A 17,858-nucleotide genomic window follows, 5' to 3' on the forward strand; every position below is an offset into this window, starting at 1 on the left:
ATCGCCCTGAAAGCACTTTTTTTTGTACGATATTCTGATCATGTGTACGGGCCTTTAACACAAAAGGTCTTAGCGCTCAAAAAGACTTGCATTAACACATGCAATGGTGTGCCCGTTAGCCCCGGATAGTTCATGCCTGCAAGGCTTGTGCTTTCTAATATGGTTGGAGCCAGAGCAGTTTTGTTAATAAAAAGAAACAGGTTACCCCACCACATGTAATGTTTACAGACATTTTATTTATGCTTGTCCCTGTTGGTTTGTTTTACAGCTCTATTTCTGATAAGCAAATGTTCCAATGACTAAACATGACAGGAATAATGACAATGGCACATAGGCTAGAGGTGAAGACACAGCATGTCTCACAAGGACATGGCTGGACCACTGATCTATTTTTGCCATCACATTAAAAGCAGACATGACCTCTGCTATTGTCAGGGAGAGGCTTGAGGCAGAATAATTGAAGACAAGTGGTCCCTGCTTTCTCCTTGCACCTAGGACAAGGCAACACCTGGTCACCGCTTTCTAAAACAGAGCTCAAATGTTCTCCACAATGTTGCTTAGTCAGCCTTGCCACCATACAGAAAGAACATTACCAAAAACCATACCAAAGCATTTAAAAGGATGATTTTTTTTTTTTTCATTCTGCAAGTTCGAGGCTCAGGCAGCATCAGGAGCTGAATGGGCAGTATTGCACTCCATTGTAAACGGTTTCGCCACAATCACCCATAGCTTTGCATATCCATTTGTGCCTTTTGGGTCCAAGGTGAAGGTTAGCTTTGTTTCCATTAATCCAATGTGATCATTATACCTCATCATACATACATACTCTCTAACTTTTATAAACATCACAACTACACTTCACACTCAAGACACCGGGAACCAAACCCTTTTTTTATATTCAATTTGCAGCAAGTTTGGAGTCTCTAATGTCAACTGGATTCCAGCTGCAGGCTCCCATGCATACAGTATTGGGCAGTGGCACATTGTGTCACTACTAGTCTTTCATCTAGCCCCAAATCCAGCATTGTAACTGCAAAGGTCGATTTGGCACAAGGCCCCATGTCTCCCAGCATGTGGCATCCAGCTGTTTATAGCACCCCGATGTTATAGCACCCTATTGCATAGATTGTTTCATGTCACACACGGTCAGGGGGGAAAAAAAGTCTGTGTATTGCATCCCTGTGTTACTGTAGATTGTATCCATTATAGGGCAGGGCCACCATGCACATATACTGTGTATCCTTTCAAGATAATTCAATTACAGTAGTAGTTTAGGGCATTCCAAGTGTACTCATTAATGAAAAAGTGTGCAAGTATAACTATTGCAGATTCAGTGGAAGAGTGTAGATTATAGAATCACTAGGTTTACTTTTTTAATCTCAGTATTCAGGGGGGCTGGGACAGAAACTATTTAATAAAATCTTATTATATGCAGTGAAACGGATAGAGGTGCTATGTGAACAAGCAGATTAAGGCTAAGAACAGTGCACAGGACAGGCAAACCTGATTGCCGCACTGCAATTATAAAAAACAAAACAAAAATAAAAAATAAGAAAAATTAAAAAAAGGTCTACCATAGCGTGCACATAGCCCCGCTCTCCTAAAGTGTGCTATTTTTGCATATGAAAAGTCATTTCACCAACTACATAGCCCCCCTCTGGAGATTGAAAAAGTAAAAAGTAGATCATCAGACACATAAAATACCCTCCACAGCTGCAGCATGCTCACCTCACTCCTCCCACCGGACACAGATGATAACTTATACATATATTTTTCAGCACTATATGTGAAATGAAATAAATATTTGTTTAAAAAAAAAAACAACAACAAAAATAAACCTAGGTGTGGTTCTGAGCTCTTATGTCCCAGTGAGTGCACAAAGTTTTGAGACTCATGTTCAGTATACAATATGTGGACTTTGGATTGGCTGGCACGGATGTCCTATCACGGTCTCTCCCTTGGCAGCGTAGCCAGTATGTGGTCATCACGTCTGATGGATTTCATGAAACATGAGCTCACGGGGTATGGGCGTTTCTGGACCATAAGTCTTCCCTGCCCGTCTCTCAAAAGCCGCAACCATCTGCTTCACAACTTCATCAAAAAAGACGGCGGCCAGCTGGGAATGCAGCAAAGAACGAAACTCAAAGGATATCTGAAAGATTTATAGAAAAAAAAAAAATTTATTAAAAAAAAAAATTAGGAAATTATGAACAAAACACAAAACACATGCAACCATAAGTATTTAACTCAACTGATCTAAAGATATGTAATTTTGATTAGGCTTTGCACTATTTTCATATATAAAACATTCACTTTTAGTAGAAAAGAGCTGGAAGCAGATGAGCACATGGAAAGCAGCAACACAGATCCACGCTGCCGTCCACGCTTATCAGAACCAGATGCACCCCCAAGAAAAAGCTTCAATACACTTTTGCAAACACAAGAAGGTGCCACAAGTCACTTTGAACTTAGTGAAATTAAAAATACAATTTTATTTTGTTACTCATATGCACAAGGTCTGACATAAATTTTTGACAGCAATTTAGAAGTAATAAAGTTATATTAAAAGGCATTTTTTTTTTTAAACAAACATGCTATACTTACCTGCTCTGTGAAGCATTTTTGCACAGAGCAGCCCCAATCCTCCTCTTCTTGAGTTCCCAATCAGCGCTCCTGGCCCCTCCCTCCTGCCAAGTGCCCCCAGAGCAAGCTCTGGGGGCATCCAAGCAGGTTTGCTCCCCAAGCCGCTGCTCTGTGTGTTCATTCACACACAGCAGCAGCTCAGACCATCTACCTCTCTCTCTCCTCATTGGCTCACTTGGCTGTGATGGAGAGCATGTCTCAGCCAATGAAGAGGGAGAGTCCCCAGAGAAACAAGGCTCTCATGCACATCTCTGAATTGCGAGGGTTCAGGCAAATAAGAAAGGTTTCTGTGCTGCACACAGAAGGCTCGGGAAAAAAAAAAAAAAAAAAAAAAAAAAAGAGCCTTTGGAACCACTTTAAATGAAAGCGTAATGCTACCAAAACCCATGTATTTATTAGGCTGCCAAATTAATTCAGAAAAAAACAAAAAAACAAACAAACACACATTTTACAAGGAAAAAAAAAGCAATTAAAAAAACAGCCGGCCCTGCATAGGTAGATTTTTACATCAATAATATCTGACAGAAAGATCTACCGAAAAAAGCTTTGCTCTTCCAATTCAAGAGAGCGAGTTTATTTTTGTCTTGTTAAGTGCTTAAACCACAAATATTCCAACACTGGAAGACCTATGACACTGACACAAGCTGTTTACAAAACTTACATTCCAAGCCATTACATAGTGTTTGAAGTTGCTGCATCACTTGCAGAAGCTACTAGCATTAAATATAGTCAGCAATAAAGAGCAGTCCCAGGAAACACGTGACACTAATCTGCTAACGCTATCCAGAAAATACTGAAAAATGTAGTCTTTTTCTATATTTATCATTTATTCCGATTTCCAAATTGCATACCACTCTTCTTACATGCGGAAAGGCGGTTCTGCTTCATGAAGCCTATGCCATGTAACTTCCTCCCATTCTGCTCAATATATAATAACCAGATTCAGCCTTCTAAGGCAGGTTTGAACGGGACTGGTGGCTGGGAGAACGTCTTTGGTCAGACATTCTGCATAAGTGAAATAGCCTGAAGTGGATGCATTTAGGATTAGCTATTCGCCCTTAAAATAAGTAAACAAAAGGCGATCCTAGATTACCAAATGACTGGTAAAAGGAGCTGCAAGGACTGGTAACCAACAGCTTATACCTTTATAAAAATCTGGACGCCCTAGCTGGATAGAATAGCTTTAAGTGTTACTAAACCCAGGACCCTTCACTCACTATATCTGGTTTCCCACAGTACACAGATCATGGAAATGCAATAGTCTTAGTAAATATAAACCCCTAAAAACCTTTTCTCATCAGTAGTATATAGCAGTCTTGTAACTTATATCAGTGTCTGGTTAAAGCTTGTAGGAGGAGTTTACGTTCTCCTCGATTGTCCTATGAGGCTGCAGGACCCCTTACCCTCTGTCTCGACAGTGCCGATTGACCCTGTGCTGATCACAGGCACTCTCCCAAGAGGAAAGAAAAAAAAAAAAAAAAAAAAACAACTATCTAGCAATACACACCAAACTAAGCATGTTCTATCAGCAGATGGATTGGGGACAGTAAAAGAAGGGGAGGATCAGAAGGAGACAGGATTAAACAGCCTTTCCACACAATGCGGAGGATTAACCCCTTAGGTTCCACAGGGAGTATACCAAGCATGCAAAATGCATATACAGACTGATTTTACTGTTGTGGGTTGTGCAATTCTGATCACAGTGAACCTTACAACCTATGACCAATTCATTTCAGATTACCTAACACAGGGGTGTCCATACTTTTTTTTTTAAAGAGGGCCAGATTTGATGAAGTGAACATGCATGAGGGTCGACCATTTTGCCTGACATTCTTTAAACCATTAAAATTCAGTCTAAGTGTGTTCTTCCGAGCATTAATACTCTGCCCAACCAGAATTCTCCTGCTTTTGTGGCTGTGTGAAGAATCTAAGGATGAGCGTGGGCATGTTATTTGGATATATTGTATTTATCGGCGTATAACACGCACCTTAAAGTTAAGAGGGAAGTTTCAGGGGAAAAAAAAAAATTTGTATAAAGAGCTGTGTGAAGCAAAATAAGGGTCAGTGCCCATGAATGCAGCCTAATCAGTGCCCATATGCAGCCTCACCATTTCCATGAATGCAGGCCCACCATTGCCATGAACGCAGCCTTTGAAGGGACATGGAGGGGGCGGGACGAGTGCCAGATTACATATATGAGAAACTCCTGTTTTCTCTGTGGCCTCTATAATACAAAGCTCTGCCTCCTATGATGGACAGAACAGTCGTCCAATGCCAGTGCAGGAAACAGGACTTACTATTACAGGGGCCTCCGTGTAAACAGGGAATGCTCAATGTATGTACGGCACTCATTCCACCCCCTCCCTATCCCCTTTCAGGCAGCCAGCATATATGGGCACAACACTACCTGCCTGGAGTTTGCATGTTCTCCCTGTGCCTATGTGGGTTTCCTCCCACACTCCAAAAGATATGCTGGTAAGTTAATTGGCTTCTGTCAACATTGGCCCTAGTACAAGAATGCGAGTTGGGGACCTTAGATTGTAAGCTCCTTGAGGGTAGGTACCGATGTGAATGTAAAATGCATATGTAAAGTGCTGACGACGCTATACAAGTACATTAAATAATAATAATATATATCTTTTGTGACCCCCGGTGCTCAGGGGTTTGTTGGGGGCCACAAAAGATATACATGTCCAAATTACCAGGTGGCCTATTCGAATCTGGAACGCGGGCCACACTTTGGACATGCCTGACCTAACGGAAATGATCAAGAAGAAATACACATTAAAAGTGCACAGGGGGACACCAAACCCATATGTAAACTGTATTAAAATAAAATTCATAAACATTCCATATTAGTCTAGAACAGCAAAACACTGAAATCTACCCCCCGATGCCCAACCTGCGGCCCTTTGGCCCTTTTTGTAGGGCACTTGGAGCCCCTTGTAGACAGTAGTGTCTTCCTACCTAGGTACATGGGTAGTAAAAAAAAAACCGAGACCCATTCACACCACAGCTCGTATTTCATTAACAAGCGATGCAGTGCTTTTTATTTGCAAATGTATTTTTTTACTTCAATGGCATGGTAAAGGTATTACAGTGTACCAGAATGTGCTGCACAACAATTCAATGTCCTACTTTTTGTTAAGCCCACACCTACACAGCACATTAATGTGAACTGAAGCAAGAGGACATAAGGCAATATGGCTTTGTTCTTGTGTGTGAAAGTGCCCTTAGACTGTGTTGGGCAACATGCGAGTAGCCCATTACACCAGGTTCTCAAAGTTTTAATTACTCATTTCACTTACTTTTAATCTATTTTATACACATCTCCCTGTTCAGTACAAGGAGTGAGTGCGCTCGTGTGTGTGTTTTCCTAAAATTATAATGCTTAATACCTTCTTTGCAGAGCTCTGCTGTCCTGTCATGTGACCTCCCTCTGCTTTCCTTCCCAATGTGAGTACAGTGGGAGGGGCTGAGATTCCCCTCTGATGAATGCAAGCTGGCAGAGGGAGGTCACATTACTACATAGCAGGGCTCTGCAAATAAGGTATTAAGCATTACAACTTTAGGAAGACGCACTGTACTGAACCGGGACCTAACACCAAGAGGATCAAAGAAATGATTATAGATTTCTTTACTTATTAAGCACTGGAGCAGCTGCAGGGAATATAATTACACAGAAAGGAGAGGAGAAGAGATCGGCTCACACACAGGCTACGGAAGAGACAAGGTGAACTTATCCTTTTAGAGCTTTCAGCAATATATGGAGAATTCATACCAGAAAAGGGAAACATATTTGGCCCCAGCACATGACTTGTCCCATGGTAAGAAGTGGTGCGCACACAGGCTTTAAATTAGAAGAATAAATAGAAGAATTCACACTGCACATAATCACAGGCCATAAAGAAAGAGCAGGTGTGCAGAATCAGTGGCACTGCAGACAAAAGCAAAGATATATACCAGCACACCAAAAGATCTGTAGCAACTAATTCAGAACTTTACTTACACAACATACCACCAACAGCATTTTGGATCTGTGGCCCCCCCAAAAAATAAAAATAAAAATAAAAAAAATTCTGTCTTACAGTTAGAGAGTCTTTGTGAGCAACAGCAAATTCTTTTGACATCAAAAATCACTTATCACTCCACGTGGGGAGCCCTAAATGGCCCAGTCCTCAAAAGAGGAGTATAATGGCCTAATAGGGGTAGAATTAGGAAACGTATAGCCATACTTCTGAGATCTTCCAATGCCACAGAACATGCAATAACCAGACTGGCTGCTTAGCTTGATCCTTAAATAAAATCACTTTGAAAACAGTGTTGTCCAGTTCAATAAGGTTAGAACTATGAAATATAACATACCGAAAAGTCTACAGTGCAGGTACGAGGATAGCCAGGGATGCCAGGACTAAAGCGCCAAATGGTTTCCAAATGGTTGAAAAGTCGACCATCTGTACAGATAGCCTATAAATAAATTAAAAAAAAAAAAATTATTTGTATTATTCATCTAGGCAATATGAACATTTAAACACGCATAAAAATCTATCAAATACAATTTAATAACATTGTGTGCTTTCTTTATATGTTGAAAATATCTGTTGATCCTGTGAGTGACTCATTCTGCCTGCCTTGTTGTGGCAACTAAATGCGCGTCTACACTCTGCAGTATCGCCACTACATTATGCATGCTCTGGATTGGGGGGGGGGGGGGGGTGCCATGTCTATGGCTTAGTGTGCCCCTTGATGCACCCTACTGTCTCTGTCACAGGCAGCATACTCACAAAGTGTGGATCAAAGCTATTGACAGTGGCCTTTTCATAGAGCCTTGCGGTCATTTGTTCTCTCAGCAGTCCTGCAAAAGCAGATCATCAATACTGGCTCTGAGCCCCCTCGCCCCCAGTGCTTAGATAGAGGACTAAAAGGATGATTTTTTTTTTTATTTGGCAGCCTGTGGCTTTACTTGCACTTTATGTGCATGTCCGGCCATAACTTGCTTAGTTTTAGCAGGTAGCATTTTTACTGTTATCCAGGGCTCCTTAACAGATTTTGTCCTACTTTTTATCTCAGTGGCAACCATTTTACAAGACCAGAAATTAGAATTAAATTATTATAAAATATGCAACAAAGCTGGTGGGGTTTTCAGCCTTCCCTACTGTACTAATAAAATTAATTGTTCTTATTCCTCCCTACCTGTCAGGCTGCACATACAAAAAAATGTTTTCAAAAAATATTGTTTAAAGTGATTATTCCCCAGCTGTAACTTTCCTGGCCTGAAGTAATCTTTAGTAATATGTTCTCTTCTCATGTCTTTTGACCTTGAAATCTACCTTACCCTTTAAAAGAAAACCATCTGGCGTGTATCCAGCCTGGCAGTGACTAATTTAGATTTATGAACAGAAGAGACGATATCACACAACAGCAGAGTTGCGTATGCATGTACCTAATATAAATACTCAGATCTTCCACACACCAAGGTCACCTAAAAACAGCCATATATCATAGCAATATACACAAAATCTAGGTTACCAATATTATATACAAAATTGGACTATCAAATGTCTGCCAGAAGTTTGGTCACACACAAAATTCAACAAGTAAATGTCCATGGTTACCATTCGTTCCTGTTATGAGGGGGTCTCTGTCCCTGGCAAAAAATCATCCCCAGCAGGTGCAAGGATCAGCATAACAATCTTCATGCACAGGTGCCACTGCCAACCCTTGGCCACATGTAACTCCATTTGCATATGTGCAGAATTCCCCCCTGAGCGGCAGCCTGGCCTTCCTTTTCTCCAGCTCTTAAACTGCATAGGCACCACCCAAAAAGACACTACACAGGGGCACCCATATTGTCCTTGCACCTGTGCAGTGAAGCTGGGCTAGTTAGAAAGACACATTTTGTCTTATCTGTAAATTCCTCATCTTGGAATACAGAACAGCTGGATATTTAGACCCTGGTTATAATATGCTATCTTCAGATGGTTGAACACGCCCCAATGGGTGTACCCCTATAACCCAACTCCACTTGTTAAAGAGGAAGTAAAGCCTCTGAAAAAAAAAAAAATACACCCTGCAAGACAAAAGGAATAATGACAAAGTATGCATAGCATAGTAGTTAATTATGAATTACCCGAGATCGAAGCCCACACATTGACCCTCGTTCACCTCCTCTGACGCCGCCATCTATCCCGGAGTGACTTACGGGTATTGCCGCTCAGGTGCTGTGACTGGCCAGAGCCACGATGACGTCACTCCCGCGCATGTGCGCTGGTGCCGCCACTAACGGCATGATCTCCGTTAGAAACGGCACGCTCAGTGCGCCTGCGGCCGATGTCTAGGGCGCATGCCCTGTAGACATCGGTGCCACCATTTCTGCAAATATCTCCTAAACCTTTTAGGTTTGGGAGATATTGCTTGCACCTACAGGTAAGCCTTAATCTAGACTTACCCGTATGTTAAAGTGGTTGTAATGGGCTTACAACCACTTTAAAACCTAGGTTTTTTTAGTAAGCAATGCAAAGTAACAAAAAGAACAGAAAAGAGGAACTTGAGTGGAACTTTAGCAAATGGAGCAGCTTCGAATGAGGCAACCATGAGGCCTAGAACACGCGTATAAAATCTCACAGAGGGATGTCTTTTTGGATATTAAGGTTCGAGACCTTAGAGATAGCTTGTTTGGCAGAAGAAAAAAAAAAACTTTTGCTTGGGGTTTATCTAGGTCTAGGATAAGGCCTAGATATTCCAGACACGGATGGCTGGAGAGCAAAATTTTGGCAGATGATCACCCAACTAAAAGCCTGGAGATCTTGGATAGTCCTTGGACGTTTGCAGACAGTTGTGAGGGAGATGAATCTTTCAGACAAAGATTGTGTAAGCACTCAGTAACCTTAAAAGGGAAAAATTCACCTTTTGCAGCATGTCATGCAACACCCATATTTAGGGAGCTTAACGCTAACATGCTTGCACCTGCAAGAATAAAGACAGCACTTAAAAGCATCTAACATTTTCTCTCTGCAGAATCCTTAAAGGGGTTGTAAAGGCAGAAGGATTTTTTTTATCTTAATGCATTCTATGCATTAAGATAAAAAGCCTTCTGTGTGCAGCAGCAGTAGCCCCCCTAGTACTTTACTGTGCCCATCTAAATTCAGCAATGTTGCAGGAGTGTCTTAGCCACCCGAGACTCCCCTCCTCATTGCCCGAGACAGCAGGGCGACGCCATTGGTTCCCGCTGCTGTGAATCAAAGTCAGTCAGCCAATGAGGAAAGAAAGGGGGCGGGGCCGGGCCAGGCCACCATATCCAAATGGACACAGGGAGCTGTGGCTCAGCTTGGGTGCCCCATAGCAAGCGGCTTGTCAATCAACAGGAGGAAGGGGCCAGGAGCACTGAAGAGGAACCCGATAAGAGGAGAATCTGGGCTGCTCTGTGCAAAAATCACTGGGCAGGGCAGGTAAGGAAGACATTAACTAAGAAAAAAAAAAAAGGTAGCAAATACTTTTTCCACTGAATATAACTCTGCAATGATTCTCGGAGGCAGTGGCACCCAGGCACCGCCCCCTCTGTGTAAAATGGATAAATTCATGCATAGCATAGATCTATCCATGGCCACTGTAGCCACGCCCTATTCAGGCGTCCGGCCCCTTTTCAAAGTGGGGCACCTGAATTACAGCAGCGGGTGTGTATTTGTGAAGCACCCGATTAGGCTTCGATAGGCACCATAGGCTCTAATAGGCTTCAATAAAGGTGGACTAGGAGCGCAGAGCATTGCGCTCGGAGCCCCCCCAGGTGTGTTAGAAAAGTGAATATTCACTTTTCTAACACTGAACTGCCTCTCAGCCAATCAGGAGGTACAGGTCTAACGAGAGGACACAGGAGCCGCCGCCTGACCCACTGCTCATCTCACCATCCCACAGCTTGCCGCCATCACCCACTGCCTGATCCCCCATCAAGATGGGGTAAGTGCCAGGCAGTCAGTGAGTGGGCGGGGGTCACAGTGGCGGCATTTGGCGGGGCACAAGTGGTTGCATATGAAGGGGCACAAGTGGCTGTATGCGACGGGTTGTTTCAGTATTTTTCAGAATGTTTTAGTTTCGTTTACGCCCCCCAAAATTTTGAGCACCAGCAGCCTAGGCAAATGTCGTCCTACATCTCAGGAGTCTTCAGGTGGGGGGGAGAGCCAAGGGCAGATGGATTCAAGGAAGTAAAAGCTACATGAATGAATAATTTTCCCTTATAAAGATGGCCACAGCCAGAAATGCTAGGGGGTGTTTTTCAAAATGATTTCTCAACAAAATAAAATGTGGAGACATGAGTGGATGGGCGAGTTTGCGATAAATAAAAATGAATTAAATAGTTTTTTTGGTTTGTAGTGTTCAGATGCAGTGAAGAACTGCTTTAATCAGATAACAGTTTGAACCTGTCTTAATGTTTCATGTTGCTGGTTCCTGTATGGGTCCAGGCTTTGCCTGTCATGGTAAGCATACACCTGGAGGGGACTTCAGGGTCTAGGGATCCTGTATCTGTGTAGCACCCTGCAATTAACTACAAACACTGCACTGTGTGAGCACCCACAGAATCAAGTCCCCAAGGTCGCTTCTATTGCTGTAGAAGAAGACAGTGAAGAGGTTGATTGAACGGTAGACTGAAGAATTTAAAGAAAGAACTAGTTAAGCATAGAAACTTCTCCATAAAGGGAGAAGAGGTCCATCACCTAAAGGACACTAGCAAAAACTGAGGTCCCACAAAGTGGGGTAAGGTTATTGGTATTCACTGAAGGGGTGCATCCAAAGGGTTTGGCAGTATCTAATCACCTGAACACAGGAGCCTATAACCCAAGGTCTACGAACATTCTACAAATATTCAGCCTGTGTCCTATACTATAATGTTAAGATACAGTTAACTTGGGGTCTCATTCTAGGGAGCTGTATGAAAGTATACTCCTGCACTTTTGGCCTTACATACTCCCAACCCCCACACCCTGGGCATTACACACTCTGCACCTAGTGCGTTACTTACTCTTGGTGCAGAGTAGGCCAACGTTTTATTTAACCATACCACTTCCCTTACACTTATCGCAATCTGACCTTATCCAATCTGCTTATGCACCCTACATCATTCCTCTACTCAGTGCCCGTGGCACTTTGTTCTTATACTTTGAATGTTTGCTTCTTACTCCAAAAGTCTGATCTATTGTTTGAGAGAAGGGTTAAAAATGGGGGCGTGGACTTGAGATTGTGACTACAAACCAGGGTGTGGTTTATGTGGGTATACTCAGTAGGGCATCCCTGGATATTTTGAAAATCTGGTGATAAGATAGATAGTGCTAAGGGCATATGTGCACTGCTACAATTACAAAAAGGTGTTTTAACTCATTTTAATTAGTATTTCAGTGTGGCTGTGTATGTTTTAATACCCATACATGTTACCACATGTGTTAAAGGGATGCTGTATTATATCAACACTTACAAATATGTAGGATAAGCAAAAAAAAAAAAAAAAAAAAAAAAAAAAAAACTTTTTAGCTGGCCGTCAAGGACATTTTTGGAGTTAAATATTTTTTAGTATTATCTCTATACTAGAACAAAAAAAAGACAGCTAGTGAAGTTAGTTTTGATCTGCATACTTGTTCCTGGCCAGCAGCCAACAAAGTATTGAAGTCACTGGATCAGAGCATCACAGCCAGGCAATTTGCTCAGTGATGGCTAATGTGTTTCTCTCGGGAAAATGTTAAAATGAACAAAAGATTAAAAATAAATAAAAAAGGAGGAAGGATAGTTGATTTAAAACTAACACATTCTCAAAGCTAGCAACATATTCCAAAACGGAAAAAATCTTGTGCATAAGGGTGTCCAACTTCACTGCGGTGTATAGTTGCCCATACACCGGCAGATTAGGCCACCCAATGCTCGTTTCCAATAGGCAGCCCAGTATTCAACAGGACTTGGACATCCATGGCGGCAGCCTCATTTTACAGGGATGCTGGTTGCCAGGGAATCCCTTATTCACCTGCATAAATTCTTTTTGGGTCAACACACATGCAGATTTCTGTCAGTCCTAAACGAGCCTCCACTGTTGGTAATCTATACACGTATGTGTGCATGCGTTTCTGTGCATGTAAGAATTATTTGCAACAGACCTACTATTAACAACAACTGTCCTTAAATGAACTTGCATTACCTCTCACTACTGAGTTCAGAGAAATTAAATTGATCACTGTACATTATACACACCCAATAATAATAGGTTTAGAAAAAAAACTAACAAAAAAGACAGATACTTTGGGGTATCACTGTCAACTAGAGGTTGTTAAAATGCGGGATCCAGATCCCCTGGTCAGACTACTTTCTTACTAATGACTTTATCAGACATAGGGGGTTATTTACAAAAGGCAAATCTACTTTGCACTACAAGTTGATCTGAACTGTAGATCTGAGGGGGACATGCAAGGAAAATAAAGAGCATTTTAGCTTGCACATGATTGGATGATAAAATTAGCAGAGCTTCCCCTCATTTCAGATCCACAGCTTCCAAGTGCACTTTTGGTTAGGGCTGAAACAACTAATCGATTATGAAATTAAATCGATTACTATTTTCATAATCGATTAATCGGCCATTAACATAATGGGGTTAAAAAAAACTAAATTGAGCCCTTTATAGTACAAAAAGAGCAAATAATCTCAACTGTAAATATTACGTTCACAGTTCTACAGTCAAAAAATAAACCCCTTACAGTAGTGATTATCTGCTTTTTTTCTACTATAAAGGGCTCATTTTAGTTTTTTTAACCCCATTATGTTACTAAACATCTTAGACCTGGTTCACATCTATGTGTTTATTGGTGCTTTTTGCAGAAATGCACTACAGTTCATTTGCATGGTTTCCTATGGGACACGTTCACATCTGAAAGGGTCAGGGACTTTTAACACAAAATGGTGCTTTATTGGATCAATATACTTCAATGGAGAAACTGCAGAAAAGCATGTAATGTGTTTTTGCAGCAATTTGTGTTTTTTAATCTGCCCAAAAAAAAAAAATGTAAAAATGCAAAATTGCAGTAAAATCATGTGCGGAAAAATCAAAAATTACAGCAAAAAGCACTGCAGAAACAGATCAAAAGCAAACTGCATAGGTGTGCACAGAGCCTTATGTTGGCCACATGGATCAATTTTCATATGAGAATATTCAGATGAAAAATCTTTGTAAATTCACTGAATGAAAGAATTTTGTTTGAAATTTTCACTTGTTTTTAACATTCTGTTTTTAAAATGAATGTAATTTCTGAACGAAAACCACATACACTGTCTGAAAATTCCTTTGACTAAGAAGTTTTCTATTTCCAAATTTTCCCATCACTGTGGTTGAAAATGAACATCAATTTGACCCACTTTTTTTTTTTTTTTTTTTAAAGGTTATTAACCGATTAATCGAAACAATAATCGACAAATTTTCATAATCATTAGTTGGAGCCCTACTTTTAGTGCAAAGTGGTTTTAACCTTTTCATAAATAACACCCTATGTTGTGTAACAGAGCAACAAGTGGTATCTACTCTAATCTCATAGACTCTGAATAAAACATAGAAGACAATCTACTCAAAAGGCATGGATAGGATTAGTAATCCTTGTAAATTTTACTCTTTTAATGGACAGGGATGTACACATTATAAATTTACTTACTTTTACTAGATGAGGGCGCACCAGTGTGAGAATGGATGTGTATTTCTCCAGGATGGGTGGAAAGCCAACTTCCAGCTGTGCTTTTGCATATCCTGTGCGCTTAGAGACAACAGTAGACTTTTTACACCACGGTACGAATAGTTTGTACTCTTCCACATTGGACACCACTTCATACATCTCTTGCATGGAGTAGCTGGAAAAAATATAAAAGTTCAGTGACATATTTTCATTTCCCCAGTTTGTCTTGTGACTCACAGCAGCAGACGGAGTTTTACAAATGTACTGTATGTAGTCATTAGGGCCCAGAAAGTTTAACTAGGATGATATAACATTTCTTTTTTTTTTTAAGCTTTGGCTAGAGAAGAGAAAGGTTAAGACCCTTGTGATTTTTTTCTGCAGTCTGCATCCCATCAGACAGATTTCCAATCATTACCTGTCCCAGAGATACCAACAGAAGTGAGATGAGAGCCCTCCAAAGCAAGAGGACTCCCCCTTAGAGGCTACCAAATTTCTTCCCTTCATCTCCTGTTTTAGGATTGTTCTACTTGAGACAATGATCACCAGGGCCCAATATTGAGGGTGAACCTCACCAGAAGAGACAAACAGCAATAAAAACCTGACAAGGGTTCCAACCCTTACCTAATCAATCCAAAACTAAAATAAAATGTTTTAACTGTATACACTTTAATACTAGAAAAGCTTTAGTACAACCTCAATTACAAAGAGTCACAATTTCTTTTTTTGAAAGCACAACAAAAACACGGCAAAAATGGGACATCTCTTAAAACTGGCCTCCCCAGTTCCCAGATACTTACCATGTTGTTAAAATTAGAGGGGGGTGCTACACTGTGGTAAATAGGATCCTGTCCCAACTTTGAGAGGTGGTGCTGCCATAAATGTCAAAATTACCTTATTTTTTTCTTAAAATTGTACATTTCCTCAGTTTAAAAACATTTGATATGTTACCTATTTTCTATAAAACATGAGTTTAAGAGATTTGCAAATAATTGCATTCTGTTTTTATGTAGCTTTTACACAGCGTTCCAACTTTTTGGGGCATTGGAGTTGTAAAATACAATTACTGCAGTCAAAATGATAAATTACCGTATTTATCGGTGTATAACACACACCCCAAGTTTAGGAGGGAATTGTAAAGAAAAAAAAAAAAACTTTTAGGAGGGAAGTTTAAAGGAACCCCCCCCCCCCCCAAAAAAAAAAAAAAAAAAAAAAAAAAACTTACATTTAAATGCCCATCAATGCAGCCTTGTTAGTGTCATTTGCAGCATTGTCAGTTGCTTTTGCAGGCTCTCTTTTTAAAAATGGCGCTGCCGAGATACAGAGCGCATGTCCTGTGTATCTTGGCGGCACTAAGTAGCTCTCAGCCATTCTCGGCAGCTTTCGGCTTCCTGAAAGCCGCAGAGAACGGCCAAAAAAGCAGAGAAGCTGACAATTGGCGGGGGATCGGTGTATAACACGCACCCACGATTTTCCCCCCGATTTTAAGGGGAAAAAAGTGTGTGTGTTATATGTCGATAAATACGGTATAATTAAATATATACTGAGGGATGTTGGGTGGGAGGGGTCCAACAGGGCCACCCACTGAGGGAATATTGTTGTGTTTTCCCAGCTTTGTGAACTGCACAGACATATTCAAACACCCTGCACAATTGCTGCAATAAGAGTGGAGGTGAGACTATGAAATTGGAGGTTTTTCATATAATCTGACAGGGCTTTAAAAAAAAAAAAAAAAAAAATGTATGCCCAGGTATTGCCTAGATTTATCCCCAAAACCTCCCTCACCCAACAAGAGCATTTTTTTTTGTTAATTTGTTCTTGTAGGGAGAAACTGTTTTATTACTCCCTGTCACATCACTATTCAGAAATAGCCAATAGGATGTCGGTCTCTACTGATAAAAACTACATCTCCCAAGAGCACTTCTGCTACACACTGGATGTAGGTAGGCTCTTAGGAATCAAGGCAGCAACAGGAAAGATATCACTGTATGCATGTGGAAATGGACACACAAGAATTCTGCAGTCTACAAAGCAGAGCCAACAATACTGCTTGGGATTTCAGTGTAGCGAAGGCAACATTGTCAGGGTTGAAGAAGAGGTTACTAGGAGAAAACTTGATTCCTGGCAGATCAATTAGTATTTTTCTGTATGTGCAGAATTAAACCCCCCCCCCCCAAAAAAAAAAAATATATAAAAAAAAAAAAAAAAAAAAAAAAAAAAAAAAAGATTAAAAACAAAAAAAAAAAAAAACACAGGGAAAATGTGCATGTGTAGCAGAACTGAACTGTACTGAATTTCTGTTATTTTGCTAGCTGCATACACCAAGTTAGAGGTTGCTGAACAGGCAGATTGTGAATTTTGTTCAATGATTTCATAACAGATTGAAAACATTTTTGCAAGAGGGTCAGCTGCACTTTTGTCCTGTGACACGAGAAAAGACATAAAAAGGGATTCCAAATCATGCACATCACTTGAATTCCAAAACACATGACGAAGCCAGAAACATTCAGAAAAGCTAGATGATCATTGCTAGACTGTCCTAAGATGACAGCACCAGAGCACTATTAGGTGGTGTTAAAGTGGTATTGGAGGTCTCAACATTAAACATGACAAAGCAAAAACTGTACTAGACAAGTGTAGTCAGAAAAAAAAAAAAAATTATGCAGACATAAGCTGATTAGTAGAACATTTACAAGCTTCACAAGCTTATCAGTATCTACCACAGGCTCTAAAATTTGGTCAGCAAAATGTCAAAAGTGCTTTCATTTTCTGTTTCAAATCCACCTGTATGAACTCTAGAGTCTCTCTGCATTTATAGGACATTTCTGTGTATAAATGCATGTAATGATTTTAAATGGGATAATGTAGTCTGTGTATTTAGTTAGGGGCATTCTGGTTAGAAATGAGGGGGCAATTTTATGTCTAAATGCACCAAAAACACATGTATACACGCAGGTACATTTAAAGGCAAGATAAATTATTATGGAAAGTAGGTTTATAATTCCAAGATCAATTTCTCTTGTACTCTAAACAAATGCAGGAGACCCTTGTGAATGACAGCACACCAAAGGAAGAGAGAATTTTTAAAATATTTCTATTAACCTTTTTCCCACCATCACAATGCATATATGCAACTCTAACTCAATGGGGGTTTGGGTACTGACCGAGCCGTCACAGCTCTCGCTTTGAGAGCCAATCACGTAACTGGAAAAACTGCTTCGTCTCCTGGCGCCAAGATCTTCTTAAAAAGGGCCACAGGGAGGTGACGGTAAGGAGTGAAAAAAATTTGAACACCAGAAGTTAAGAAAAATATTTTTTGTGAATTTTTTATATGGATTTTACTTATGCATTAAATTAGCTGGTTCCTGTGTGAGGTTGGCAGGGATGTTCACAGTGAAGTGACATATTAGAGGGCAAAACTGCAATGACTTTTCATTAGAATTAAAGTGGTATTAACTACTTCAATACAGGGCATTTTCACCCCCTTCCTGCCCAGACCAACTTTCAGCGCTGTTACACTTTGAATGA

The 17,858-nt window shown here is 40.6% G+C and overlaps 1 protein-coding gene across 1 annotated transcript in view; it reads right to left on the reverse strand.

The window, feature by feature from the left end:
• Positions 1–216: 216 nt before the first annotated feature.
• The window catches only part of COQ10A (coenzyme Q10A), a 58,942-nt gene continuing 41,300 nt past the window's right edge, over positions 217–17,858 (reverse strand). The window contains exons 3-5 of the mRNA XM_077483376.1: positions 14,316–14,508; positions 7,009–7,110; positions 217–2,152 (exon numbers count right to left, since the gene is read on the reverse strand). Of these exons, the coding sequence (XP_077339502.1) occupies positions 1,985–2,152; positions 7,009–7,110; positions 14,316–14,508 (463 nt within the window). The 3' untranslated portion in view covers positions 217–1,984. The remainder of the gene's footprint in view (positions 2,153–7,008; positions 7,111–14,315; positions 14,509–17,858) is intronic.

Source organism: Lithobates pipiens, unplaced genomic scaffold, assembly GCF_037356315.1.
Source record: "Lithobates pipiens isolate NorthernLeopardFrog02 unplaced genomic scaffold, aLitPip1_a1.2 Scaffold_16, whole genome shotgun sequence".
Taxonomy (NCBI): domain Eukaryota; kingdom Metazoa; phylum Chordata; class Amphibia; order Anura; family Ranidae; genus Lithobates; species Lithobates pipiens.